Source organism: Chaetodon auriga, chromosome 8, assembly GCF_051107435.1.
Source record: "Chaetodon auriga isolate fChaAug3 chromosome 8, fChaAug3.hap1, whole genome shotgun sequence".
In the NCBI taxonomy this organism is placed as follows: domain Eukaryota; kingdom Metazoa; phylum Chordata; class Actinopteri; order Chaetodontiformes; family Chaetodontidae; genus Chaetodon; species Chaetodon auriga.
In genome coordinates, this window is record NC_135081.1 from 9,962,022 (window position 1) to 9,989,537 (window position 27,516).

The 27,516-nt window shown below is 41.1% G+C and overlaps 1 protein-coding gene across 1 annotated transcript in view; it reads left to right on the forward strand.

Annotated features, from left to right (window-relative positions):
- The first annotated feature begins 2,385 nt into the window (after window positions 1–2,385).
- ulk4 (unc-51 like kinase 4) overlaps window positions 2,386–27,516 on the forward strand; it is a 74,305-nt gene continuing 49,174 nt past the window's right edge. The window contains 20 exon segments of the mRNA XM_076736703.1: window positions 2,386–2,404; window positions 3,323–3,463; window positions 3,602–3,701; window positions 3,949–4,088; window positions 4,171–4,333; window positions 4,821–4,922; window positions 5,192–5,275; window positions 5,510–5,585; window positions 5,719–5,862; window positions 6,200–6,415; window positions 6,417–6,581; window positions 6,968–7,034; window positions 7,324–7,415; window positions 7,776–7,842; window positions 7,979–8,006; window positions 8,009–8,160; window positions 8,881–8,927; window positions 9,418–9,493; window positions 16,726–16,833; window positions 22,437–22,520. Coding sequence (XP_076592818.1) covers window positions 3,326–3,463; window positions 3,602–3,701; window positions 3,949–4,088; window positions 4,171–4,333; window positions 4,821–4,922; window positions 5,192–5,275; window positions 5,510–5,585; window positions 5,719–5,862; window positions 6,200–6,415; window positions 6,417–6,581; window positions 6,968–7,034; window positions 7,324–7,415; window positions 7,776–7,842; window positions 7,979–8,006; window positions 8,009–8,160; window positions 8,881–8,927; window positions 9,418–9,493; window positions 16,726–16,833; window positions 22,437–22,520 — 2,049 coding nt within the window. The 5' untranslated portion in view covers window positions 2,386–2,404; window positions 3,323–3,325.

Below are 27,516 nucleotides of genomic sequence, written 5' to 3' on the forward strand. Positions count from 1 at the left end.
GCCCAACCAGTCTGTTTGTGAGATGCTTAACCGGACCCCAGCTTCACCCTTACCCTTAACCAGTTATCTCTGCTCCGCCTAACCATAACCTGACCTGAGCCCGATCCCCAACCACGGAGGGCACCGCGACGGGAAACACTATATGAAGGAGAAACAGACTTCGACACGACACCGGTGTCTGAATATCAAACCACAATCAGGCGAAAAACAAGCCGAGTTAAAGGAGGAGTGAGCCAGAGTCAGCCCGGTGCCTGTTCGCCAAACTTTAGCTGCCCGTTTGGTTTCCTGAGCAGAGGCGACTGAACCGCTTGATGGAAACAAAGCTGCTGAGCCGAGCAGAGGCAAGGTAGAAAAAATATGGAGCCACATCCGGTTGAAGTGATTTCAAAATAAACTGCTTTAATATTACATGTCGGACTTCACTATTTGAAGGGGCTGCTTTGGTATGTGTAGAGGTCTGTTTGCCCACAATATGTATTAAACTGCATAAACAAATGCATTACTGTCCATTGGGTAAATACGCTACAGAAGATGGTTTGTAGTGTGTAGAAAGGGTGATATGGAAAACTTAGACAGAAGTGACAAAACCTGAGTTAAATCTAACCAGAGTCTCTGAGAATGTTTGCCTACACAAGGCATTTTTGAAAAAAACAACAATTAATAATGTTTGAATATGTTATAATATGATGCTGGCAAGAAAGCTTTTTAATCATTGCAGATACAATATGTTTCATTCAATGCTTTGCACGGTGGACCACTAAATTACAGCAGCCTCAGTGGTTGACAGTATTAGACCAGTTATCTCTCTGTAGTTAAATGGAAGATACCACTTCATTATGTTTTTAAAATTCTGCTCAATAAAAAAAACTACATTCATGATAGTTTGAGTAATCTGGCTGTGGCAGCGTCACCACGCAGATAGGGATATCCTTGAGGCAGTAAAATGGTCACTGGCCATTTAAACAGTCGACTTTTGAACTTCGAGTTCATGACATTTATGGATGTATTTATACAATTCTGCCACAAGCAAATGATGGAGAGAATGTTTTTAATTGAACGTATATCTTGCTCTTATTTTGTAGAATAAAATACGCTTACAGGAAATTGTCCTCCTAGAAATTTTCTCTAACTTTCCAAGGTAGGAAGTTTGAAGTTCTGTGCACGGAGGATTCCCACTGTCCAAACTTTCTCCATCGATATGCAGTAACCTAACGTGTACTGTGTTGATTTATTCTTTATCCGTCTTCAACTTGCTTGTTTTTGCTTTAGGCCTGCTTAATTAATTCAGCATTTTCTGTTAGGGTTGTCCGAGGCTTCCATGACTGTGTGAATGGTTTATTTTATAATTGGCAAAAACATTTTGTATAGGCCTATGTTGATTAACGTTTTCACCAAGTGCTCGAGGTAAACATGCATATTCTTACACGTTAACATGTTACATATTGCTTGGTCGAAAAAAAGCCGGCGGATCCTGAAAAGTATCGACCTTTTAGGGTGGCTGTTGCTCGATTATAATAGAAAATTCCGACTTCACCACTTTTGGGTCGTTGAACCCGCACATGACTACTAAATTTCCGACAGTTGCACACTGCAGAAAAACCATTCAGGAGTGTCACGGGTGCCTTCTGTCCTGCTGCCGGCTTCATTCAATGCATGACGTAATTGTCTTTCTGATGGTCTGATGGTGTGTGTGTGTGTGTGTGTGTGTGTGTGTGTGTGAGAGAGAGAGAGAGAGAGAGAGAGTGAGTGAAAGGGCGGGGGACTTTTATGGTGAGAGCAATATACCATACATTTCATGCAGTTGCATTTTGCCTCTAAAGACACTGATTTTTGGAAGGGAATTTTTACATTGGCAAGTACACAAAAAAAGAAGTTACCGGTTATCAATATGAGGGAAATATGTAGAAAAATATATATATACATGAAGGCAAAAAAGAAATTGTACGAGCCTCTAAAATGCTCATAAAATCAGATAAACCAAGCTGTGAATTGGAAAATTGGTATATTTTGCAAATTGTTGTTGTCGAGTTGTGAATTACATTAGTACTGTAAACTTTACTAAAATGTAATGTTGATGGCGATTGTTGTATTCCAGACGCTCCAGCGTGCGCCGTCTGTTGTGTGCACTCTTGTATCCTAGCAACACTGGAATATGCCATTTGTAGGTGGTCTAGTCAAAAGCAATAAAAACTATACGTTCGACCCGACATTTTTCTCGTTTGGAGCTATGTGAAAATAGTTTACAAATAAAAAAAAAACTTCTTTCCACAAATGTAATGACTTTTGTGAATAGATTTAGTTTCATTAATATCTGTAGAAATCCAGACTTCCCTCGTCCAACTAGAATCACGCGGCCCGTCACACTTCCGCCATCAGACAGCTGGACGGTAGTTCGATAGTAAGGGTGAGGAATAGCTAATATATTGTTGCCTAACTTTTTTGTGTTTGTCCGTGTGTGTAGCTTCGTGAAGTTATCATGCAATTACGTTACTTTTTGGGTGTTGCAGTTAATTTCTATCTTTCTCTAGGCGAACAAACTGCCTATGCTTCTGAAAGACTTAAACATTACATAGGTTACAAGCCAATCGTTAGCCTTAACGAAGTTAACGTTAGATATGTTATTTACAGTTAGCTACAAGCTAACTAACGCTATCGAGGGTATTTCAAACATGCGCATTTAATGTAACTATACAAGCTACATGTCAGAGTCCTATCGAGTTCGCTGAGAGTTGATACTCTTTCAGGGTAGGTTTAACCCTGCATACGGTTTAATTAGCCGTAATTGTAATAATCTAATTAAATTTCCAGGTAGCCATTTCATACTGTATCAAAAATACAAGCCTATGTTCAATGTAAACTCCTCATATAAATTAATAGGACGAGTGTACAACAGATAAACAACAAATCTCAGTACTAATTTTAATGTATTTGAGCCGTGATAAAAATAAATTCATGACACGATTTTTAAATACAGTCCTCTGTTATTATTATAATTATTATTTCTTTCAGATAGATGTTGGCCAATGTCAAAGCATATATACAGCAACTTGGATATGTTTTAGTTTATGGTAATTTAAAAATTGCATGGCCTATAATTCTTAACAACATATCTCATATATCATGTACTCTGCCAGTGGATAACATTACAGCAAATGGACAACATTTCTGATGAAGCTGAGGTCATACAACACTGCACATTTGGTTTTATGTCTGATATTTCTGTGCTTGTTTTCGGCATTAAAGGCAAGAGTGGGCTCTTCCTCACTCTCTTCTGAAAATGTTTCATGATTGTGACTTTTGGCCCGTTGTTTCCTTTCCTCAGTGGATGGAGAACTTCATCCTGTACGAGGAGCTCGGGGCAGGCAGTAGTTCTGTGGTCTACAAAGGAAGAAAGAAGGGCAATCTCAACTATGTAGCCATCATCTGCGCAGACAAAGCCAAGAGACCTGACATCACTAACCATGTATGACAGTGCGTTAAGCTGTATTAAATGCAAAGATCTGTTACACTTTCTTTTTTTAATGCATTAATAATTAAGTTGTTTTGAGGAGCAATACCTACTATACACATTTAATGATGTCTTCTTTCTGTCCCCTGTCAGGTACGTCTCAGCCATGATCTGGATCATCCAAACATAGTATGCTTCTATGAGTGGTATGAGACCAGTAACCACCTCTGGTTGGTGGTGGAGCTCTGTACAGGTCAGTAATTATTTCTGGCATTCCTGATGAGCAGCCACTCACCATTAGACATAATAACTTGCTGCTGGTTTCTGGCCATCGGAGCATGTGGCGTGGGAAATGTGTCTTACAGCACTTTCAAACTGATGCAGTTTCACAAATACCCTTACTTTCTGTTTTTTAAAACAATCCAACACATGTCAGGCACTATCTAAGTTGATATCTCTCTCATGCTTGGTCTTTTTTTCTCTCTCTGTCCATCTATCAGGTGGTTCCCTGCAGTCTGTAGTTAGCCAAGATGGATGTCTCCCAGAAGATGTGGTGAGGAGGTTTGGATGGGACTTGGTCAAAGGACTGAAACACATCCATGAATCAGGAATCATTTTCTCTGACTTGAGGCCTGCTAAGGTTTGCATTTGCGTTCATGTGTAGTATGTGGGACTAATAGTATAAGAGTACAGTACAGTAAGCCTTTTGTTGTTTCCCATAGATCCTACTGAATGGCAGTGGCATTCTGAAGTTCAGTAACTTCTGTATGTCCAAGGCAGAGGGAGAGACACTGGAGGATTTCTTTACCTTGCTCTCTACATCTGAGGAGGCAGGGGAAGAAAATAACAAGGAGAACTTTGACAACATGAGGAAAAGGCGACAAGGTGATTTTTTTTTTTAGTTATGTTGGTTCTATATACATTGCATTGTTGATTGATGGCCAGGCTAACAGTAGATTAACCAAGAGAAGTCCAAAGATGTACAGTTTTTGATGGATCCATCTGATTTGGGACACAGCTTATATAAACCAGAGGGAAACTCACTGGCAGTTGGAGAGGAGCACATGAACTGACAGGCAGGGCTTTTAGCTGACATGGTGATCATATCAGAAACATGTTATGCATTGTGGGGAAAGTGGGCTGTATATTAACTAAATGATCTAAAGAAGTTCACTTTTGAACAACAGTAATTTAAAACATTATTTTCACATCAGCAACACATGTACTGTTCTTCACAATCGATCAAATCAGTCAAAAAAATGTACTCTTGTCTAAACATCAAAACGTCTTTTGTCCATGATGAGAATGCTTGTCTTCTTTTACTGGTTTTGTCTTTTCTAATAACTCTATGGATATGTCCAAACACTTTCAGGTTCTCCAGCTTACAGCGCTCCAGAGGTTTTGCAGGGATCTGAAACCAATATGAGCTCTGATCTCTGGGCTCTGGGTTGTACACTCTACTGCATGTACACTGGTACGCACACACTCACACATGTATACTCATCACAAGCAGACATTGAATATGATTGGTTGATATTTTTTTTTTTTTTTTGCCTGTTTTGTTCTCCGTTGTACTCTGTTGAGGACCTGTAATTCATGATAATTTTGATGCTGGTAATGATAATGAACAGGACTGTTTTATGGAAGCACAGAACCTGTGAAGCACCGACCTCAACATACAGTTACTGCTTTACACTGTACAGTTTTGTAAACCTAAACCCAAACTGTTCTTTCATTTTCCAGGTAAACCTCCATTCCATTCTGATAGTCACACTGAACTGACAGACATGATTTTACATCAGGAAACACCACCTCCCAGACAGACAGGTGATACACACTCTGTCGCATACACACATACACACACACACACACACACACACACACACAGACAGGCATGACACAAACACAGAGATGTGATGTTCGACATAAATATTTTTGTTTAACAGTAGAAATGTTTGCAGCTGTATGATGCCTCATTGAGGGCAACCTTCTGTTACATGTTGCTGTTAAAGAGTAGTTTTTTGTTTATTAATAAGTTATCTTTGGTGTTGTTTGTTACAGTGTTTTCATCCAGTCCTCCCAGTGAGGACTTCCAGAACCTTCTGAAAGGATTGCTCAACAAAAACCCGGAGGAGAGGTCAGGTTCATAAGACACACAAGTGCGGCACACACTCTCTTTTACTAATTACTAATAATCTTTATTGCATGTTGACCTTAGTTTGTTGATATTTCTGTGTCCTAATGTTTAGTTTTCTTTTTTTTTAATTTAGGATGGACTGGCCAGAGTTGCTGGACCACCCTTTCTGGACACAAGCACTAAAGGAGGAAGAGGATGCAGAAGGAGATGAGGAGGATGAAGAAGGGCATCAGGAGGAGATAAATGGCTATGAGGGGGTTGGCTCTGCTACCTTGAGGTGTGTTGATATCTTATTATTTCTGCACAGCTCCTACAGCATTCTAGATACATTATGTTGCAACCATTTTACCGCATGCAGCTTTGCTTTGTGAAAGAGTGGTACACGTTAATGGTAGATGTAGATGGCAAAGTGTCATTCAAGCCCAGTCTAGCCTCTTAATCCACTGCCAGATGCCAAAAAGTTTCAATATGATGAGAAACATTTCAACGGCACAACAAGCTGCCTGCAGTATCTCCATAAAGTTTAATCAAAAGAGTCGATATGCTGCATTTTTGGATGTTTTTTTCCCTCGTTTGAATAGTTTATGTTGGAGTGTGTATTTTTTCCTCCACAGACACAAAACGATCTCTGGCCCTGTCTCTCCAAGGCAGGACGACAAGCTTCCTGACAGCCACTCGGCCGTCACCACGCCAGCCCATGGAGTTCCTAAGAAACTAACCTCATCACAGACAACTGCAGAGACTCATAGACCACCAGACACAAGGACTGATTGTCAACAAGCTGTCAGACACACAACCTGTGGAGCCTTACAGAACAGCCAGGGCTTGGATCGGGAAAGGAGAAGGAGGGGTGGAGGCAAAGACAGAAGATGATCCCAAGCTAACTGGGGCCCAGCAGTTTCACACACAGCAGCACAATAAGTCGTTCACACTAGGTAACACATTCCCTGATGTCTGACGTCATTAAAGTCACACTGAGGCCATTTTTCTGCTCAGGTATTGAGTTCAGTTGATCTACTGCCTGTCCACCTGTTTTGCCAGTGTTACACGTGTTTAACCTAAACTGTAACCAGTAAGTTCATTGATAGCCTTAATTTCTCCTTTCTGAAGAAGAATGTGAATCTCAAAAGTGTTAAATAAAGTTTTTTAAGTTGTACTCCATCCAAACTCATATCTTGGACACACACACACATCCACAAATACTCTACGGGAACGTATACAGTACAGTATAGTAGATGAAGTGTCATTTTAGAATAAGTGGTCTCAGTGGGTCTGCCAGTTCAGCTACGGAAGGTCAGCCGCATGCACATGCAGTATATCCACCTGCGAGCCATAAGCAACTAGCAGTTTATTTTAATATTCTCCTCCTGCTGTTTTTCTAGCTCCTGTGCCAACTCAAGGAGAGGCTGCAGTATCTCAGACAGTGTGAACCAGACCTCTGCACCTCAGGTTACTGCCACCAAACACTTTGAAAACATGTAAACAGCAGAGAGGAGTGGTTCATGTTAATATAATAACACGAGTAAACGGTCAACTGGCAACTTAGTTACCATGCCTACACCCAACAACACTACTGCTATTTTGATTCCTTCTAAGCACTTTAATGTATTGACTTCTAGGTCTAACATTAAAGACGTGTTATTCTCTGCTTCCATCTGCTGCTGCACCTGGTAAACATTGAACTAGTAAATAAGTAAGGCTAAATATCTTTTCTGCTCTTCTCTCACTCCTCTCCCAGGCCAGTACTGGTACTGACATCATATCCTGTGTGAAAGTTCTTCTTTATACTGACTCTGATCTGACTGTCACCCCAATCATGGACAATCCCAAGGTACAGACATGCAGTATTATAGGACACAGGCTTTTTCAGATTTCAAGGTATTTTCACTCACTTAAAAAACAGCTATTGGACTTTCATCGGTAGTAAGTGTCCTTTTGAAGAGCCTTTCCAACTTATTATTTATTACTCAATGAAATTGTATAAGCTAAACAAAGTTAAACAGCAATGTTGCTGAAAATGAGGTTTCACAGTTTACTTTTTTTTTTTACCATAATGAAAATACTTGTATACTGAATTCAATGACACATGGTTAGTAGGAAGTGAGGAAAATAGCTGCGAGGGAATTATGATATGAAGATCAGATAGCTTGTACTGAGGCTCACTGGGTGGTTTTCACTTTCTATTTACTGGATTCTGAAGAGTCCTCCTGTGTGATTTGATTCCAAAGCCCTTTGTGTACCAGCATATTCAGGCGAGGTACATTTGTTTTTCGCGCCAGTATCAAGTGATCTCCTATCAGTGTCCTGCAGAAAGTGGAAATGATCAATGAAGTGTACGGCCGTTGGCTGTAATCTGCCCTGAGGCTGACTTTTTCTCCTTTCCTCCAGCTGAGAAACTGCAGTCCCTGAGTGATGAAGAGTGGTCTTCCTCTTACAGCTCTGCTCATCTCTTGGAATACAGTACCCCTCAGCTCCTCTGTCCTCCTCCTCCACTGCTGCTCCTCCTCACTCCACAGCCGTTCCAGCCGTGGTTGGACATAAAGTTTTTGCTAACAGGCTGATTAACTCAACCCTGGTAGGAAAACACGTATTTACTTATGATCCCTGTGGAAATATTGTTGCTTTACTGTTGGCTAGGTTCAACAAAATCATTTTGCAGTTTTAGGCAGTATTTTAGACCTCAGTACCCCAAGTCCTTGCTCTCAGCTGAGTGGAATTTAGATTGTAAAACATCCTAATTTTTCCATTTGTATATCTGTGAACACATACAAGTTATCACCAAGTGTCTGTGCTCTATCAGCAAAGAGTTCCACCAGGAAGAGTAACATGTGTGATGTTACCCATTATTCAAGTGAGGGTCATTAGTGCAGTGACAAGAACAGAGTCCCATAGAATTATTCAGGGCAAAAAACAGGATTTGTCTGTCGTCTGACTTTGAACATGAAATACCTAAGAACATACGTTTTTTAAAACACACGCACACACACACACACACACACACACACACACACACACACACACACACAAAATATGGACTTGATATGAATAAGAAATGAATTTAATTCACTTTCAAGGCACACCGATACTGATATAACACAGTGCTCTTTCAGTAATTTGAAAGAGTGTTCAATTGTTGTGTTTACAAACAGGAAATTTGAACACCCTTATTAAAAGTTGTGATGAATCTAAAATCCATATTTTGCTCTGATAGATTTTCTTACAGTCTAGCTTCTTAATCTTTTTTGTTTTTTGTCTTTCTCTCTCTCTGTCGTTCTAACCTCCTCCCTCCATTCAGCTTCCCATATTGACTTAGCGAATACAACAAGCTCCTAGCTGGAGTGTGTAAGTACATGATGCATGTATTCCCTCTGTAACCCAGGGAACAAGACCGTACGACTTTGAATTTGCTAAAATGTTGGAAAAGGAGTTACTAGTGATACAAAGTAAAGAAGCAAACTAAGTTAATCAGTGGTGGAGCCAAACTTAAAGCTATTGAGACTCAGATACCCAAAATGCAACTGTGTTGCTGGCTGAAAAAGCGTGTTGGATGTTTGTTACTTTGGCTGCACTGAAGTAACAAACATGAGGGCCAGACGGACATGTAAGGATTTGTCCTCACTCTCGAGTGTTTACATAGTTCTTGTGCTCGTTTTTTTTTTTTTTTTTTGGAGTTTACAAGTTTGAGACATGACCTGGAAACTGATAACATCCATTCCCTGACTATGCTTTTATCTGGACTAGTTTTAGAATTTTAGTACTTTTAGTACTAGTTTTGTAAAATCAAGCCCTTTTACATTTTTTTTTATTAAATGAAAATACAAATGTTTTCCAGGCGGAGCAAGGTTCTCAGAGTGATGGACCGCACTCTGCACTGCACTGAACTCAAGCAGGACTGTCCTGTTTCTGAGGTCTGTAGCACACATGCACATACACACTCACACGTTCACATGGTGGGGTTTCCATTACTTGAGAGGACTTACCCTAACCCTAACCAGAACCTCTAGTTTCCTAAGCCTAAGCCTTACCCTAAACCTAACCTAAACCTGATTCAAGTCTTCACCCTAAAACTTAATGATTTACTGTATGGGGGCTTTCGTTATGTCAGTGTGACTATGTAAACAGATTTATTTCCTCACAACATGAATAATACATGACCACACATGCACACAAAGTGTCACTGGAGAAGAGGCCAAATAAATCACTTCAATCTGTTGTCATTTTCACTCCAAAACACAGTAATTGGTCAACGTCATATTAAAGTGTCCAGTAACAAACAGTTAAGCAGGGACCTAAAAGCCATGGTACCAATTTGCACCAGGAGGTGGCAGTACATACCAACAGGAGACCACAATATGCTCAATACAGGAAGTGTGACTACACATAGATGCTTCAGAACATACATGAAACAGTGAGTGCAGTACTGTGTACTGTATGTATAGTTGTTTCTTTACTTAGAGTAGTTGTGCTTAATGTTGCCGTGCTTATCTGTGATTTTTGTCAGCTTATAGTTGTGTAATGTTTGTTTGAATGTTATTCCTATTTTTGTTTTGTTTAGGGGTGTAATCAAACGTCCTTGCTCATCATGAAAGGGAAAAATGCCCTAAAACAAGATGTGGATGGGAATACATGTTCTGTCCTCTTTAACTTTATGGTAGTAGTATGTACCAGCAGGTGGCATTACAAACCTACAGACATGAAGTCTGTCATTAGCTCTCTCTCTCTCTCTCTCTCTCTCTCTCTCTCTCTCTCTCTCTCTCTCTCTCTCTCTGGCTTTTAACAAGTTTGTTCGTGCTTACACAGTGCATCGCTCCTAAATGACTTGTTCCATTTTACAGTTTGGGGGAAAATGGGCTCTAATAGCTTCCGTTTATAATAATAAATCATATAAACAACGGTTTTACATAATCATAAACTGATGGATAGTGCTTTGATTTTACAGATTGTGTGCTTTTCCTTTCATATGAAGCCTTTACTTGTTAACTGTATGAAGTGACAGTGACACCACAGTGGACTTTTTTGTTGTAGTTGCAGTAATGATGCAAGTGAAACTTCTGTGTAAATATACAAATAATTGATTTTTTGGTACACTAACCTAAAACTAATGCAATCCAATAGTCAGTCAGCCAGTTTTATTTGTATAGCCTGGCATCACAAATCCAAAATTTGCCTCAAGGGCCTTTACAGTCAGCACCCTCTATCCTTAGACCCTCAAGTCAGATGAGGAAAAACTCCCCAAAAAAACCGCAGGAACCCCAACAGAGTGGGGAGTCCTCTGCTGCTCCTCAGCAGAGAGATTCCTCCTTCAGGACAGACAGACAGACAGACAGACAGACAGACAGACAGACAGATGTTGTGAACAGCACTGACAAGAGAGAGGTGTGATTCAACTTTCTGACCACTTTGGTGGCTGTAGTTTGTGTTGCTTTTGCATTGTATTGCAGCAATAGAGAGAGGTGATTCTGTTATTTAGAATACCGTCATTGATATAAATGGGGTAGACAAAATAATTGAAACACTTGTCAGTATAACACAGGACAATTCAACAACCACAAACTGCTGCCTGCAAATTGAGCAAACATTTAAATTAACAGCTCTCTAAAACGGCTTCAACCAAAACGTCACATTATAAGCTTCACGAAGGGAGGAGTTAATGCAGGAACGCTGTATTAGACTGCGTTAACTATGCGTACCTAATAAACTGGCAACTGTGTATATGTAGCTGCAGCACTGTAATAGCCGTGATCATATTAAAGACAGTGCTGTGAGGTAATAAGACACACTTGTCGACGCACACACACACATTGTCTTAGACAGAGACACACAGGCAATTCAGGCACTTCACTGAGACCCCTCACAAAACACACACGCGCACACACACATTCAAAGAGTGGTGCTGAACTAATTCAACGTAAAAGCAGTTTTGTATGGAGGTGAGATCTGGAGCCTCTCTCCAGCGTTTGATCCTTTCATCCTGAACAGAACTAAACACCTTTTTCCTGTCTCTCCTTTTCTCCTTTTTTCTCTTCGTCTGCTCGATCTCGTCTATTTATTCTGAATGAAATCCATTCCGGCTAGAGTAGCTCTGATCCAACATCCGCTCCCTTTCCTGGTTTGTCTTTTTCTTTTCTCATTCTCCACTTGTTCTGACACTTTACTGCTGCCGAGTCGTCACGGCGATTTACAAAATGGCCGACTATGGCATAGCAGTGTTTTTTCGGTGCGCTTGTTGTTAAAGACAAATGGCGGAACATTTTTTCCGCTGCCCTCTTTGCCTCCCTGCAGCTACCGTAGGATGACAAATTGTTAAGAAAAGGACAAAGCTGTACGTTTGTGCCTGTGTGTCTTTGTGTGTCTGTCTGTTTGTGTCTATGACCAAGTGTGTGTCCATCTATGGACTCAGCAGGGGTTCTCTGTGTGTGTTTGAGTGTGTGTGTGTGTGTGTGTGTGTGTGTGTGTGTGTGTGTGTTTGTAAGCGTGCGTGGGCTTCTTTGAGATACGTTTGTGTGTGCACTCAGCAGGGGTCCTGTGTATGTAGTTTTTTGGTATGTCTGTGTTCTGTTTCCCTATTTGTGTGTGTGTGTGTGTGTGTACTTGCAGATGCTCTATGTTTGTGTGTGTTTTTGTGTTACAGTGATGTTAATAGATGACCAATAAAATAGCACATACTTGCATTTTTCTGTGTGTGTGTGTGTGTGTGTGTGTTCTCTCAGCAGGGGTTCTCCTGCTGCAGTCCTGCTGATTGGAGTGTCAGGGCTGGGCTTAGTTGCCATGGTAACTGCTATATGCTTAGATCCCCCCCCCCCCCCCCCCCCCCAACACACAAACACACACTTCTGTCTGTCTCTGTCTCTCTTTCTGTCTTCTGTCTGTCCACCTGCTTCCTCCTGTCCCCCAGTCTTTGTCCCTCACTCTCTCTGCTCTGTCTGAGTTAATTGAGAATAAAATTTTCTGGTTTAATGTTACTAACGCAAGCTTTCTGCTTTCTGAATGCGACGCTTTCAGAACCAACTAGATATGATTTTCCCCTTCACTTATCATCTCTTCTAAAGTTTTCTGTGGCTTTTACAGCAGTTTAGCCGGTAAAGCTTCCTCTGTGCAGAGTGTTTCATGGGGATATGGAGTCTAAACACACTCTAGAAGCTCACAGCAATCTTTAGGAAGACACATTCAGAGGCCATTTGCTCCAGTAAGACACTACTGGAAGCATTGGTGAATAGCTCTTGCAAGGAGTAAATATCTGATTTTTAATGAATTTTGATAAATGCCATTCAAAACCTACAATACAGCATAGATTCATTCATGGTCAAATAGAAAATATGGCAGTAATGTTTCCTGGAGGGAGATATCTAATGCAGATATTCTGAGAACCTGCTCTAATCCAGGTCCAGCATCTCATAGATTAGATGTTTGATTCATTAACCAAACTGTTTAAATACAACACAAACATTCGCTTTGTTTATCCGAGCCATGCATTTGTTGTCTCGTTTTAACCTTTTAACATACAGTAGGTCACATCTGTCATCACACTTTTTGAGCACATTTACATTTTGTAACCGTCAATCTCAGGACATTTGAGTGAAAAGTTAGCATGTAAATTTGGAAAGTTCAGTGAATTTAGTTGGAAAGCTGGGTGCTTGAAGATAAGAGGGTTACCTCTGACTGCAGTGCTGCACTACTGCTTTATACGCCAGTCTCTTCTCTCACCTCAGCAGAGACAAGCCTCGTATTAGCTGTAAAGTCATGTGCAGTTCGTCTTCATAAGACAGATTATCCACCAGCCTGTTCTCTCTATTCTTTCTTTTATGTAGACTTACATTAACTATTCATGTTATATATATGTTTCATATTTGTGTGCATATGTGCAAAACTTCTGTGGGTCTGTCTTTTTATTCACTGCGGCATTATATGAGTGTTGTTTATGGATGTTAATTAAGTGCACTTTTTCTTATGTGCATTCATGTGCATTATTTGATCTGAGGGAATGTTAACGGCAAGATAATGATAGTGTGTCCTGTGCGTGTGTGTGCGTGTGTGTTTATGTTTGCTTTTCCACTCTGCCTCGTTGCACACTGGTGCATTTCAGCACCCTCTGCCTGAGAGCAGCTGCGTGACCAGTTTCAAACACACCCCAAAATCTCTGCTCCCCACTCAAACATTTGTGTTATTAGTAGATTCAGCTCAGGAAGGGAGTGAGAGAGAGCAGCGCAGAGCACTAGTGTGGGAAAGAGGCAGAAAACCAAGAGCATTTCATTCACACTGTGTTAATAGCGACACTACACGGAATGAATTGATAGTTTATGTATAAATAACTTTAGATGAGGTCAGCTAAAGCATATTGGCTTCTGTCCCAGTCTCAAAGTGTGCTCGTAATAATGTTCACAACTACTCAGGATTCCAGTGGCAGACTGATACTGTACCATGCTCATCGATGGCTCAGCATGAGGATACACCATGGTGCTTGGGCAAAAATAAAAGGAGAGAATAACTCTTCTGGGAAAGGGGAAGATATGTTGAGAGAGAACATGACAAACAGACTGTTACCATTTCTCACCCTACAACGAGAAAGAGAGGCAGAAGGTGAGAGACAAGCAAGCGAGTGTGAGAGAAAGATGTGTGTGTATGTGTGTGTGTGTGTGTGGGGGGGGGGGGGGGGGGGTGAGTACGTGATACACACATAGAGGGCATTTCAAAGTAGAGCAGAAAGAGAAAAGACAGAAGTGGTGGGGAAAACAATAGAGGAAGGAGCCGGTAAACAGATAGAGGTGGAGGAAGAAAAAGTGGAGAAGAGAGAGGGAGAGATAGAGGAGTGAGGCAGAACTTGCATCAGATCACAGAGGGGGAAGTTGGCAGTAATGCTAATGCCAGGAAGCAGCCAGCCAGCAAGGCTGTCTCTGCATATACTTAAGTGTGTGTGTGTTGTGTGTTCATGTATAACTCACGTTGTGGGGACAAAAATCTGTTTACACAGTCACATGTGGGGACTCACCTTACTTGTGGGGACAAAATACAGATCCCCACAAGTTAAATCATTACATTTTAGGGTGAAAACGGAGGATAGGGTTACGGGTTAGGTTAGGTTAGGTTTAGGTATAAGGTTAGGAATAGGCAAATAGTGGTAATGGTAAGGGTAAGTCTCCAGAAATGAATGTAAGTCTATGTAATGTCCCCACAAGTGATGAAAACCCCCTTCTGTGTGTGTGTTTGTGTGCACGTGTTTGTGTGTGTGAGCGTGTTGTGCATTTCTTACAAGTACATATGATTGCATGTATTTATGTACTTAGTTATGCATGTGCATATACTCAGTGCTCTGAATGCAGTGCGTGTGTTTGTGCATACATGGATGTGTGTGTTTCCCGTACCATGTATTTTGATGTGTGTGTGAACTTTAGTGATTTTTAGCAAATTGTTGTGGCTCGTCATTCTCTTTCCTGCTTTGTCTTTTTCCCTCTTTCCCATCCTCTTTCTGCCCTGTTTCTCTTCTCTTTACCTCTTTATTTTCTTCCTTTCCACTGTTGTTTCATGCTCCTTTTCTCTCTTTGTCCGCTCCTCCTCTTTCTTTTACCCTTACCTCTCTTTAGTTTCTCTTATTTTTTGTTCATACATAAAATTGATTCTTCCCAATCCATTTATTTAAAATAATATATTGTCTGTGCATAGAATGTTTTCTTGAATGAATCTTCTACAACTGAATAATGATAATAATGATTGTCAGCAGTGACTGGTGTGGCATCGCATGAGCTCATGGTCTACTTCATTTATTTATTCCCTTTATCGTACTGTGGTGTGTGAGTGGATATGGTCCTTCAATTTCAGGACAATGCAGCAGAACAGTGATCCTAAAATACGGGAAGGGCCACCAGTGAGTGTTTGGGGGGCCAGTGGATTGTTCTTGACTGGCCAGGTCAGCCACCTGATTTCAGTCAAAGTGAGGTACATTCCACTTGCTAAAGACCAAACTGAAGGCAAAAAGGGCCTGAACCAAGAAAAAAGTGCAGATGGCTGCAGCACAAGTCTGACAGATAATCATGAAAAATCTGCTGATGTCTGTGGATCATATATTCCAGGTGCTCATTAATTACAAAGGATTTATATAACCTTTATTTAATAAAGGGGTCTCATTGAAATAGCTCCTTTGCAAGAGAGACCTGAGCATAGCACATAGAAAGAAGTATAAACATAGCCAGACAACAAAGTGCACAGAAAGTAGCCGAAGAAGATTTGAGGCTAAAAGTTTAACATTGTCCGGTGGGATGAGATGTTCAGGTTTTCAAATCCTCTGCAGTTCATTCCATCTATGAAGTGCAGTGTAGCGGACGGCAGTATTCCCAGGTTCACTATTTATTTTGAGGGCTAGCTCGAGTTAAACAGGCCTGAGATCTGGTCTGCTCTATACCGAGGCAGCTTTTTCATGAGAACTTTAATGAATGAAAATTATAGAATGTCGTTGCGTCCTTGGTGTTGAGGACCAGCCCTCTTTTTGATACACTACACAGTAACGAGTACAATATGTGTGTACTGTGATGAAACACAAAGCACAGTGATGAACTGCGTTAAGCTTTTTTCAGAGAGAGCAGCATAAGAATAAAAGATGTCTCCAGCACAGACATGATGGCTGACTGTACAATGATTTTCCTGTCCTCAAGACAGAAGCGTGTTTATTCTGATGTAAGAAACCGGTTTTATATTTAGTTTCTTTGCCAGTTGCTCCTTGTGCTGTTTAAAAGTGAGACTGCTGTCTGGCTGAATTCCCAGGTTCTCAGACGCAAACTCGAATGATGGGTTCTTGAAAATAAAACGCATTTTGTCTTGTCATCATTCGGTATGATCTTGAGATTATGCAGAGATGTTTGAAGAAAGTTAAAGGCAGATTCTAATCATATATTTTCAAGCACATATGAATGATGAATTTAAAGTAGTTTATCTCAATTTTTCTGTTATATTCTGAGACTTCACATGAAGGAATACTACCTTTGTGAAATGATAGCAGACACTTGAAACACTTAAATGTTTTTGACACAGATTTCTCTGTCATAAATTTCCATTTCTAGGCCATGTTTTAATTTGTCATTTATTCATTTGATTTTGCAGCAGAAATAGAAGTGCTGATGAAACTACATGTCTGTCTCTCCTCTCTTTCCAGGCTGTGTCCACACTATCAGACCTGTTGAGAGACAACCTCAGAAACAGTCAAATAAAGCAGTTCCTGCTGCCGCCACTCGGGGAGTTCCTGTACCTCATCGCCTCTCAGGTAGACTCTGCATGACTGCAGCCATTGTGAAGAGGCAGATATGAGGGGGGAGAGATACTGTAGTTGATTGATCTGCAGGGAACACACACGGTGTAAGAGAGAAATGAGTGCATTTTATTAGACAGGTCAAAATGGACCGGGCAGAATTTAGATTTTTCTCTTATTTGACTTATGACTGTAGTTGGGAAGTCAAGCAAAAAAATTCAGGGAAATGCAGAAATGTCAAGAGAAAAAAGAAAATCACTAGTGCTGTTGCTGTGACCTATGAGTGTGCAATCATGTGCACACTCTGGTTTCAATCAAACATTTAGATGTAATCAGCATCCTGTAGTGCAACAGGGTCATTAATTAAACCTCAGTCAAGTGCAGAGGCTCACTAAGACATACTAGACCTGCTAATGAAACAGACTAATCAGAAAACTATTTAAATCCATCAATTGATTCATGTTTTTGCATCCTGCGAGAAAAACAATGAATACAGTGATCCACTTGTTGCTCACCCTGCTGATAAATCACAGCCTCACACATAGTATGTTGGCAAACTGTGAAGTTGCTCACCTGTACTTTGCTCTGAAAATTATGTGCTAATATAAAACAATGAACACACTTCAGACAAACAAGCCCATAACATCATGTGTATGTAGTAATATGACCTTACACTTGTAGGCCGTCAGCATGCCTCTAACAGATGACTTTTTCAATGTGGATAGTGAAAATCAGCTTTGAGAGAAAAGTCTCTCTTCAGTAATTAATGTGGAATGACTGTTTTCTTTTGAATTAATGAGTCCAAGTGAATCAAGCACAACACTGACGTCAGATGCAAGTAAGATCAAATAACTTTTTCTTCTTACTTCAGTAAGAAATGCCAATCTTGAGCGAAATGAATGAAACTGAGTACTATGTCGTTAGGTAATGGAGTATAAATTTGCATGCAGACTGAATTGAATTGAAGGCGAATTGACCTCCAGCCCTGACAATTACAAGAGAAAGAGTTGAGGAGGATTCATTTGACATCATTAGAAGAGGTGATCCCAATTTATGTCTGCTTAACCTCAATCTAGCCAGGCAAGTTGATTAAGGCCAAGATTTTTGTTTATACGACTGATGGATGACCTTCGAAAATCAATCACCCTGCCTGATTACACTTGTTACCCTCCTGAAGCCATGGAAAATCTCATCAGTGTCTTGTAGAAGCTCTTAATAAACTGACTTTTCAAATCCTGTCAGAGCTGGTGTTTTTCCATTGTTGCCCCTGTGTTCATAACATGTAATAACGAGATGATGAACTGATCCCTGTACCTTCCTCACAGATCAAGCCATTTAGCAAGCCATCCATAAAAGTTTTAGGGTGTCGAGGTTTGCTTGGTTTGAGTAACTCCACAATTTACAGGGTTCAGTGCAGCAGGGAGAAGTATGGAATTGGATTTCAGCCATTTCCAGGTCATGTTTCCAGGTGGATAAATCTGAAGAAAAGAATTGAGTATGGACAAATACTTGTGTCTGCAGACTAATGACCCGAGTCTGTTTTCTAAACCTTAAAATTCAGAATTTCTAAAGATAAATTGATCATACAAACAGAGTATTTTTCATGCTATTTGGAGCAGGGAGCCACTACACCCAAAATTTTTGTGAGGGAGCATGGGCCAGATGTGTGATGTCATCGAAAAAAAGGCAAGAAGTGTAGCGTGTGACTGAACACACACTCCTGCCCAGCTCTGCCCCATGTGGCTTATAACTGTACCAAATCCATACATTCACATATATATAACATGTAGTACATATACTCTCTCACAGTCTCTAAGTTCATTATCTTTTTCATGATTCTGAACAGGATTATAATTTATATTTTGAATATAACTAAATGTGGTTTGTAGAGCAGCAACAGTAATGTTTACAACAGCAACATCGCAATATAAACTCAATAATATCTCACTGGAAACAGATGTAAAATATCAATAAAGTGAATCAAATTTCTGACATCAGAGTACTGAGTGAAGTTTAGAAAGAATGAAGAGCACAGACATCAGTCAGCATCAGGTCTTCCTCCTGTCCTCCGTCCTCCTCCCTGTGCTGATGTGAATCACTGCCTGCAGGTGCAGCTGGCAGAGGGCCTGGTTTGTCTCTACCAGCAGCTCAGTTTACAAGAATGTACCAAATTTTAAGATACATATCTAACTACACCAAACAGTTAGACTATATACAGATGTCTTTTGTGTCAGATTGTTTGTAACAATTTGCCATCAGCTGAGCTGGCATGCAGTGTATGTGTGAAACATAACAGCAGTGGATGGGAGACTGCGCACAGAGCAGATTGAGATATTACTCTTCCACATCTTTTACACGTTTATGCTTGTTGAACCGGTGTATAGATAAAGTATTGGCTTTTTACTCATGAAGGTTTTATTGTACTTACAATGGTTGGAGGAGTTCAGCCCTGACACAGAGAGCAGAGGAGATGCTGCATCATGATAATAAACGGTAAAAAAGGACAAAAGAAACAAGAACATTGGAGCCTCTCAATGCTCCAGGCTTTATTAATTTAGCGCTGGGGTTTTGTTTAGCACTGGTTTTCAGTACCCTGCCTCTGCCTCATACACACTCTGTCACTCCGTCCAGCCCTCGTTTCCAGCATTGTGTCTGAGCCAGTCATGTCTGCTATAAAAACATTCCAAAAAGAAGTAGAAAACCTGTAATACACACTTCCAACTGTAGTCTTCTTTGTGAAAATACATTTCATTTTGTTTTATCATTATCCACCTTTTTTATCTCTGGTCCTCTGTAAGCATGGTGTTAGCAGTTTCAGTAGGCTTAGTAAACTCATACTTTAGTAGCCCGGGCGTATTGTTAGTTAGTCACTGTGAGTACTGTTTGTTGTTTTTGTAGAGTGTTGAACTAAAAGGTGTGAATGAACAAGATGTTTAGAACTGTCACTTTGCACTGACGAAGGCTTGCAGAATGGAGAAAAAAAATTGAACATTTATTCAGAGACACAATCTCACTCTGATACAGTGCGGGGGGGGGGGGGGGGGGGGGGGTTACAGGGGGTATTTGGCGGTCACACAGTAATATTTTGTTGAACCGTGGTTAATGTTTACATAATTAACATCTGCTGTTAAAAGTATGGAACTCTGAAATGGAGAAAATGCAGGGAACCTTGAATTTAGTGAATGAAGCATTACAGGAGGTGTAATCAGGTAAATGTGAACATAATTGAAGAGTGATGGAGGATTTACCTTGTTAGCGTTGGTAGCTGATGTGAGCCATTAAATATATTTGAACCTCATGAGGAAAAACAAAACAGCATTATTTTGCTTAAAGGCAATCCAGAAGTTCTGGCCTCTCCTTCCTCTTCCTGCTACAGAGAACAAGAAGGCTAAACAGCTGTAATGATTGGCTCTGAGGTCTGTCCAAGAAGTCGAATATAATTATGACATGTACAGGAAGCTGTAGCTGAAGCACAGAAGAGCTCCCTTTACTGGTTTTGTACGTCCCTGTGCTGGCTGTATTTTTAGAATGGAGAGTAAAAAGATGCTTTTACTTGTTTAGAAATGTTTTCATGGACTTGCCCTCGCTGTGTTGTTGATATGCTGCCAAAATATGTTACCGGTAGAGCTGGAAGAACCAACAGACAGACATGTAGCGCCGTGAATGGCTGCTTTTACCAGTTGCTTTTTGTGATGGCAGTGGTTTGCTGTAGTCCCTTCCAGATTTGAGTTTTTAAGTTATTTTTTAACTTATGATCGGCACACATTTTACCGTTAGCTATGGCTCTACTGTCAAGATTAGAGCGTGCTAAGAGAAGGTTTCTTATGTAAAGCGAAGCAGTGATTTGTTAGAGGTTAGTAATACCTTCTTCTTGTAAGATTACCTGCTTGTTGGCTTTGGACTGAGGACTGGATTTTAAAAATCTCCAGTTGTTTGCGTTTTCCGGTCGATGGCAATGATTAGCACAGTTTTCAGGGCTTTGTGGGCTCCTCTCAGATTAGCCCGTATTTAAGTTTTGACTTGAGAATTTGATATTTCTCCTGCAGTGCTAGTCAAAGGTTTGATAGCTCTAAAAACCCTGTAGTTACTTGACTTATATTGAGTCTTTTAAGAGTCCCCTGGCTGTCTGGTCGGTTTTCAGTGTCAATGATTGTGTCAGCTGCATTACTGCCTCTAATCTCAAGGTTACATATAATTTACAACCTTGACAACAAACACCACAGACAGCCTGAACTTTTATTGGACTTCGGACTGATAGTTTCAAGGTTGAAGACTATTCCCATATGATGACCACAGTTGGGTAGGGCGAAAACGTTTGCTGAAATAGTGCATGACCACAAATGACAACAAAATGTTGCTGAAAACATTGAGAGTCATACCAATAAAATTCTTTGTGGCATCATTTGCACCACATGATGTCGAAGCGCTCCACTGAATACAATAATACACAATAATATTGTTTGAGCAGCAGTAGCGGCTGCTAATATTGTCACAGTTTTGATGAAAATCCTAAACACGGGCTGTGAACTCCTCCTGACAGGTGGAATCACTTTGACTCTTTAATGGCAGGGGAAACAGTTTTATTTGAGTATTGTGGAATGGCCCTTTAAGTGTCCCCTGGTAAAATCACCTGCTTTGCTCCTCTCTTCGTCTTCTGCAGCTCCAGTCAATGACAACGATTAGCTATAGCCTCCAGTGCTGTCTTTATCCTCAAGGTTAGATATAGCCTAGAGCTTAGCACAGTAGCAATGGAACAGGCCATTGTTTCATGACAGGATAAAAATATTAGTTGAAATAATCTGAATTTTGTGGAACGCCAAGACTGCTGTGACATTACATCTAGTGCGTTTTGTCAGGAAAAGAAGTTTGTATGTTCATCACGGTCAGATGAATAATTTATCAATCAATCAGCAAAAAACTTTTCTGGTTCCAGCTTGTCACATGTGTGGATTTTCACCTTTTCTCAGCTTCATGTGATTGTAAATCCAATACTGTTTGTACTGTAGTTTCTGGCTTTTATAGATTCAATTGTTAATGGATTATTTTTCAAATAATTGAGAGATGAATTGATACTGAAAATACTTGTTGTTTGCAGTCTTGTGAATTTTTCAATTAAAACTATTCAGGAATGTGGTGAAAGTTAAATTCCTCTGTTTTTTTCTAAATCCTATCATGTAAACAATTAGAGTGAGATGACTGAGTACCCAAACAAGGAAAACTTCAAGAAAACATTATATATAATGCTCACACACACTGTGTGTCTAAGTAAAATCAATATTTTGAAGAAAAAAAAATGTGTTGAATTTAAATAGTTCTGAAGGCATGTTCACACACACACACACACACACACACACACACACACACACACACACACACACACACACAGTAACCAAGTAATCAAGATGTCATGGCTCCTCTTGCTCCCTTCTCCCCTCCCCAACTTGGCCCTTTCTTGCCCTTTTCCTCACTCCTCTCAACTTGCATCTCCTCCACGTTATCTCTCTGCCTTTCTCTCACTCCCACTCTCCTCCTCCACTGCCCCCACCCCCCCATACGCACCCCCCCCCTCCTCCCTCCTCTCACCCTCTCTCCCTGTCTTTTCTATGTCTCTCTATCAGGAGGAGAAGAGAGGCTCCCCAGAGGGACTGTGGTTCGTTCCCGCTGCCGCCTACACTGGCTTAATGAGGAGCCTGCGGGAAGGGGTGAGTATCTCTGTGTATGTCTGCGTGTGTCTGTTTTTGTGTCTGTGCCTGTGTAGCTGTGACTAAGTCTCTCTCACTGTGTGTGCCTGCGAGTGTGTGTGTGTGTGTGTGTGTGAGTGTGTGGCAGGGGATCCCTGTGAACAGTAATGATGAGGCAGCTGTGGGGGCCTAAAGCGTTGTTTGCCAGCTGCAAGTCAAGGGCATGCAGAGCAGTCACACACACAAGCGTGCACGCACACTCTTACCTGCATCAAACACAACCCTTTACTGCTCAGCAGCCTGACCTCAGCAGCAATTAGGACCCTCCAGACACACACATACAGTAGATGGAGCAGAAACACAAGCAGAAATATAGATGGCTCTTTCCTTTTTCCAGGCTTTCTTTTTCTTTTCTCCTCTCCTCTTGTTCTGTTAAATGATGCTTCCCCACAAACAAATGATAAATTAATGACTTTGTTTGGTATAATTGTGAAACAAAACGACACGGTTCCATTGAGAAAACTGTCAAAAAATGTGAAGAATTATACACGTAATGCATCAATGTTAGCATCAAGCTCACGATTAGGCGCTGTGCTTCTTAACTTCAGCAATAAGTGCTCAGTGTTTCCTCCTTAATGTATTGCAGACATGGTAAGGTTTAACCTGTTTAACAGATGATACAGAGCAGAGCACTTCCAGATCACATCATAAGGTATTACAGTGGTGTTCTTAAATGGTGGGCCATTGCTGCAGAATAAGGAAGATTTTGGTGGGTGGGGAGACTGATGAATACAGTGTACAGGCAGGGGAAGAGAAGGAGATGGATGGATGTTGTTTTGTCTCTCTGAGGCAGAAGGGGTCTTACTGTGGTGGCCCAATATAGCAGAATGAATATAGATGAAACTCTGGTTTGCACAGTTGTCAGCTAGTACCTACTGTTGCTTCATTACCACTGGGAGCGTAGCGGAGGGGTAGATGAACAGAGGAGGGGTGTGTGTGACAGGAGCAGTGAGAGAGGTTGAGGGGAGGAGAGAGGAGGTTGACTTATTTATCATTATTGAGCTGTGAGAGTAGCTGACGGAAACACACACACGTACACACACACTCTCATGCACACACACAGCCTTAGGGACCAGACACTCATCCCCAGACCCAACCTGCCTCTCTCTCCCCTTCCTCTCTCCACCCTCTGTCTGTTTCTGCCTCTCCCTGACTGGCTGTTTTTCCCATGGATGCACACGTATATTTGCTATGATATTACAGAGATGTCTAAGTAGCGTCTCTTTGTCTCATGGGCATCACATTTCCTGGAGTTAATAAGGTAGTCACACTTCTTGTACTTCGTCGTACTCCATGTCTAGGTCAGTTTCAGGGTGTGGCCACACCAGCATTGATCACAAACAGTTGAATTCAGTGCATTAAAATGGATGCCGCTATCGCTGGATTTTCTTTTTTGGACAGTTATGAGACAGGAATCGATGATGCGATTTGTCTTTTGAATAAACAGTGTTGCTGTAACTTATCATCTGATTTGGCAACCTGCGACTGAGCAGGATATGAGGCTGGCTAGTGCAAGCATTTTCCATGCTAGCTAGCATGTTAGTGTTTAGCTCACCAGCTACAGTTGCTCAAGCATTTGTCCTGCAACTAGTCACTTGTTTCACCGGCACCACCCATTTCACGTGGATGTGGGAATGGATTTCTCTGTGCCACTGAGGGCTCTCTCTCATTAGACAGCAGCTACGATGAGCCTCTCAAGGAGCAACTAATGCATTCTGCTCCCTCTTGCTTTCCCCTGCCCCCTGATAATTAGCTATGTGAGCAAAAGAGGGGAAAATTAAACTTGACAATGGAATTTGTGTCGAATTGCAGTGCCCCTAAAGCAACAACAATGCAGAAATGCAAAGTATATGCTTGAGGTAATTTAGAAACAGTGTCGCCATTGCATGGTTTATCCACCACTGGGAGAGCACTGTTTATTTTCAGTTGTAATACAGTACAATTTTTATATCTGTGCCTTATTTTTCCTTTTTTTTTTCATGTGCTAGCTTGTGCTTGCTCCAGATCTTCAGCTCTCGGGAGAGTGTGTTGCTGAGACAGAGACAGGTCTCGAGTGAAGTTAATTTTCTCCACAATTGTCTGACTGAAAAAAGCCATTTTAGTGTCCGAATGTTCGGAGGATATGTGAAAAATGGGTCCAATATTTACTTAAGTGACTATGGGGCAAAAGAATCAGTCATATTCTGTGTTCACATTCACTTCTCCCATTGGAGTGACCTGCCGCTAATCTCTAAAGGGACAGGCCAGTGGTGACACCCATGTGACATGGATACAGGAAATTACTCTTAAGTGAACCATCTCATTTCTGAACCGTCTCTTTAGCTACGGCCACAAGGGTCGCCGTAAATATAGATCGTAATAAGCTGCTTGTATTGTCAACCCACACAGCCTTTTTTGGGGAAGGACAGTCTGAAAATATCATTATTTGGAGTATCCTAAAAAATCCCGTGTCTGTCAGGTTTTACTTAGTTTTGAAAATGAGCAAACTCGCATAGAAAAATTCTGTAGAACCCTGAGAACCTGCGAGAAAGCACGTTCTCATCATTGACAGCCTACTTTAATGATTTTAGCTTTGGTCATAAAAGTTTCTTCTTAAGTGGTATATTGTAGGTATTTAACCAGAACATCCTTATATTAACTCTTTATTGTTTTAGTCTGTGTGTGTATGAGTCTATGTTGTATAAACAATATTCTATTGTTTAATGGCCAGTTAACAATGACCAGACCAGTGGAATAGAATATTTTCACTGATCTAGAAAATTGAACCACATTTATTTTCATAAATGCAATTCATGGAGGCTCAAAATATAATGTTTTTAATTTATATAATTTTAAATTATACATGCATGCATTATACATGGGCCTGGACAGGAGCTGTACTTGTTACAATTCTTAGTTTGTCATTTTTGGAGGTTCATTTCTGAGCTATTGACTCAAATGTATTTCATATTTAATCCTGATCCAAGTCCTTTAATACTGGGTATCTGCCAACACTGAGTCAAAACACTCAGTCCGCTTGTGATGTGTGGTGTTACAGAGAGATGCTTACTGAGGCAGGGTGAAGAGTAAAGACTGCAGAGACCACGTCAACCAAACAACAGACAAGTTTAATGTGGGGCTCGTCATCAAGTTACTCACCGACTTTACGTGACTTAGTGAGACCTGATATGACCCATTAGTCATTTTAACTGGTGAAAGCAATGGTTTGGGTGGCTAAGAACTAGAAACCATTGCTTTTCAGTGATAAGGGAGGAAGAAGAGAGAACACCGGCTGTATCTCTCTCAGTGTTTCAGTGTGTGGAAACCTGTGAGCTTTATGCTAGGTGTTTGATTATTTCTTAAACCATGTAAATCTCTGGAAGCTCAAACATTTTAGGATAGTACAACTGCTATGACTTGAACTTAAAAAATGTTGAGAAAATATTTGAGGTAGCTAACAGCCCTCCAGAGAAGTCACATGTTGGACGGGGCCAATGACTGTAAGATTGAGAAACCCAGATTGTGTGTAGGTTTCTTTTTACCTTCAGTTGAAAACTAAATATTTGTTCAGTGCTACACAGTGTAGGGGATGTAAAGTTTGCCTTGCTGTATTCCAACGCAGGTCTGAAGATTCCAAGAGCAAAGTAAATGACACATGAGCATAAATAACAAACTTGATCTTTGAACTGCTCTTGGCTGATCACCTCAATAACCCATATTGTCTGATTAATAAGTGACCAGCTGTGTCCTCATTGTTACAATGTCTTATTATCATTGGTGTATTGCTTCAGTGATGTCTCCAATATCTAGTCATGCATTTCTCATGTAGTTTTGTCTGGAGAAGGAGATTGTCTACCAGTGTGCTAAATGTAAATCGAGTGCCACACACTGTTTATTGCATGACAGCGTTGAGATACAGCGCCAAGACCCTGTCTAATGCGCTCCAGGCAGTGTGGTTTTGATGCGTTTCCTGACCCCCTGGATCACCCCAGCCCCCTCCGCTGCTGTTGAGAGTTTTCCTGATTTACAAGTAAAGCACTGGAGAGAGGGATAGAGATCGTTGTACCAGAAGAAGGGGTCGACTGGGAGGCCGCAGAGCCAAAGCGAGCATGGTGGTTGTAGCAGAGGAGAGGGGGATAGTGGGGGATGGCGGGGAGTGACAGTGAGGAAGAGAGAGAAGGATCAGTGTACTGGGAGAGGGAGAAGAGATGGCAGGGAGTCAGAGAGAGAAAGAGAGTTGTACTTGGAGAGGGGGAGTGGATGGCATGGAGTGAAAGGCAGGTTTCCAGGCCAGACTTGGGCTGCAGGAAATTATTTATGAGCCTGAACAAGATGATGCTTCTGCTGCCTATGATGAAAAATCTGTGTGTGTGAGTGTGTGTGTATGTGTGTGTGCGTGTGTGTGTGTGTGCGTGCATGCAGCAGAAATGATGTGTGAACAGTATTACAGTGATAGAAGCCAGGGGGCAGAAACCAGAAATCCCCCTTACACACACACACACACACACACACACACAAACACACACACACACACACACACACACACACACACACACACACACACGCACAGCAGTGGTGAGCCTATTAATGATTTATCACTATCTTCCACAAAGGAGAGGAGAACAGAGGGGGACTCTCTGAGACAGTCATGGGTCCTACCCTTGTGTCTCTAACATAAGATGACCACTCCACGTGCACGCACACACACACACACACACACATGCACACACAGACACAAACGCACACGCATGGTGTGCAAGCCATTGTATGATATCATAATATACAGTTATTGTGTTGTACTGATTAAAAGATTCTTTTTAAATGAGAGTGCCACTGTCCTCTCCACACAGAAAAAGTCTCCTGTCCAATAACACTGTACACCTGTCTGTCCGTCCACCTGCCTGTTTCTCCCCTTTCTCCTTTTGCAGTAGTCTGTCCTTTTCCCTACGTCACATTGTCTTTCGTCTCTGTTTAGGCA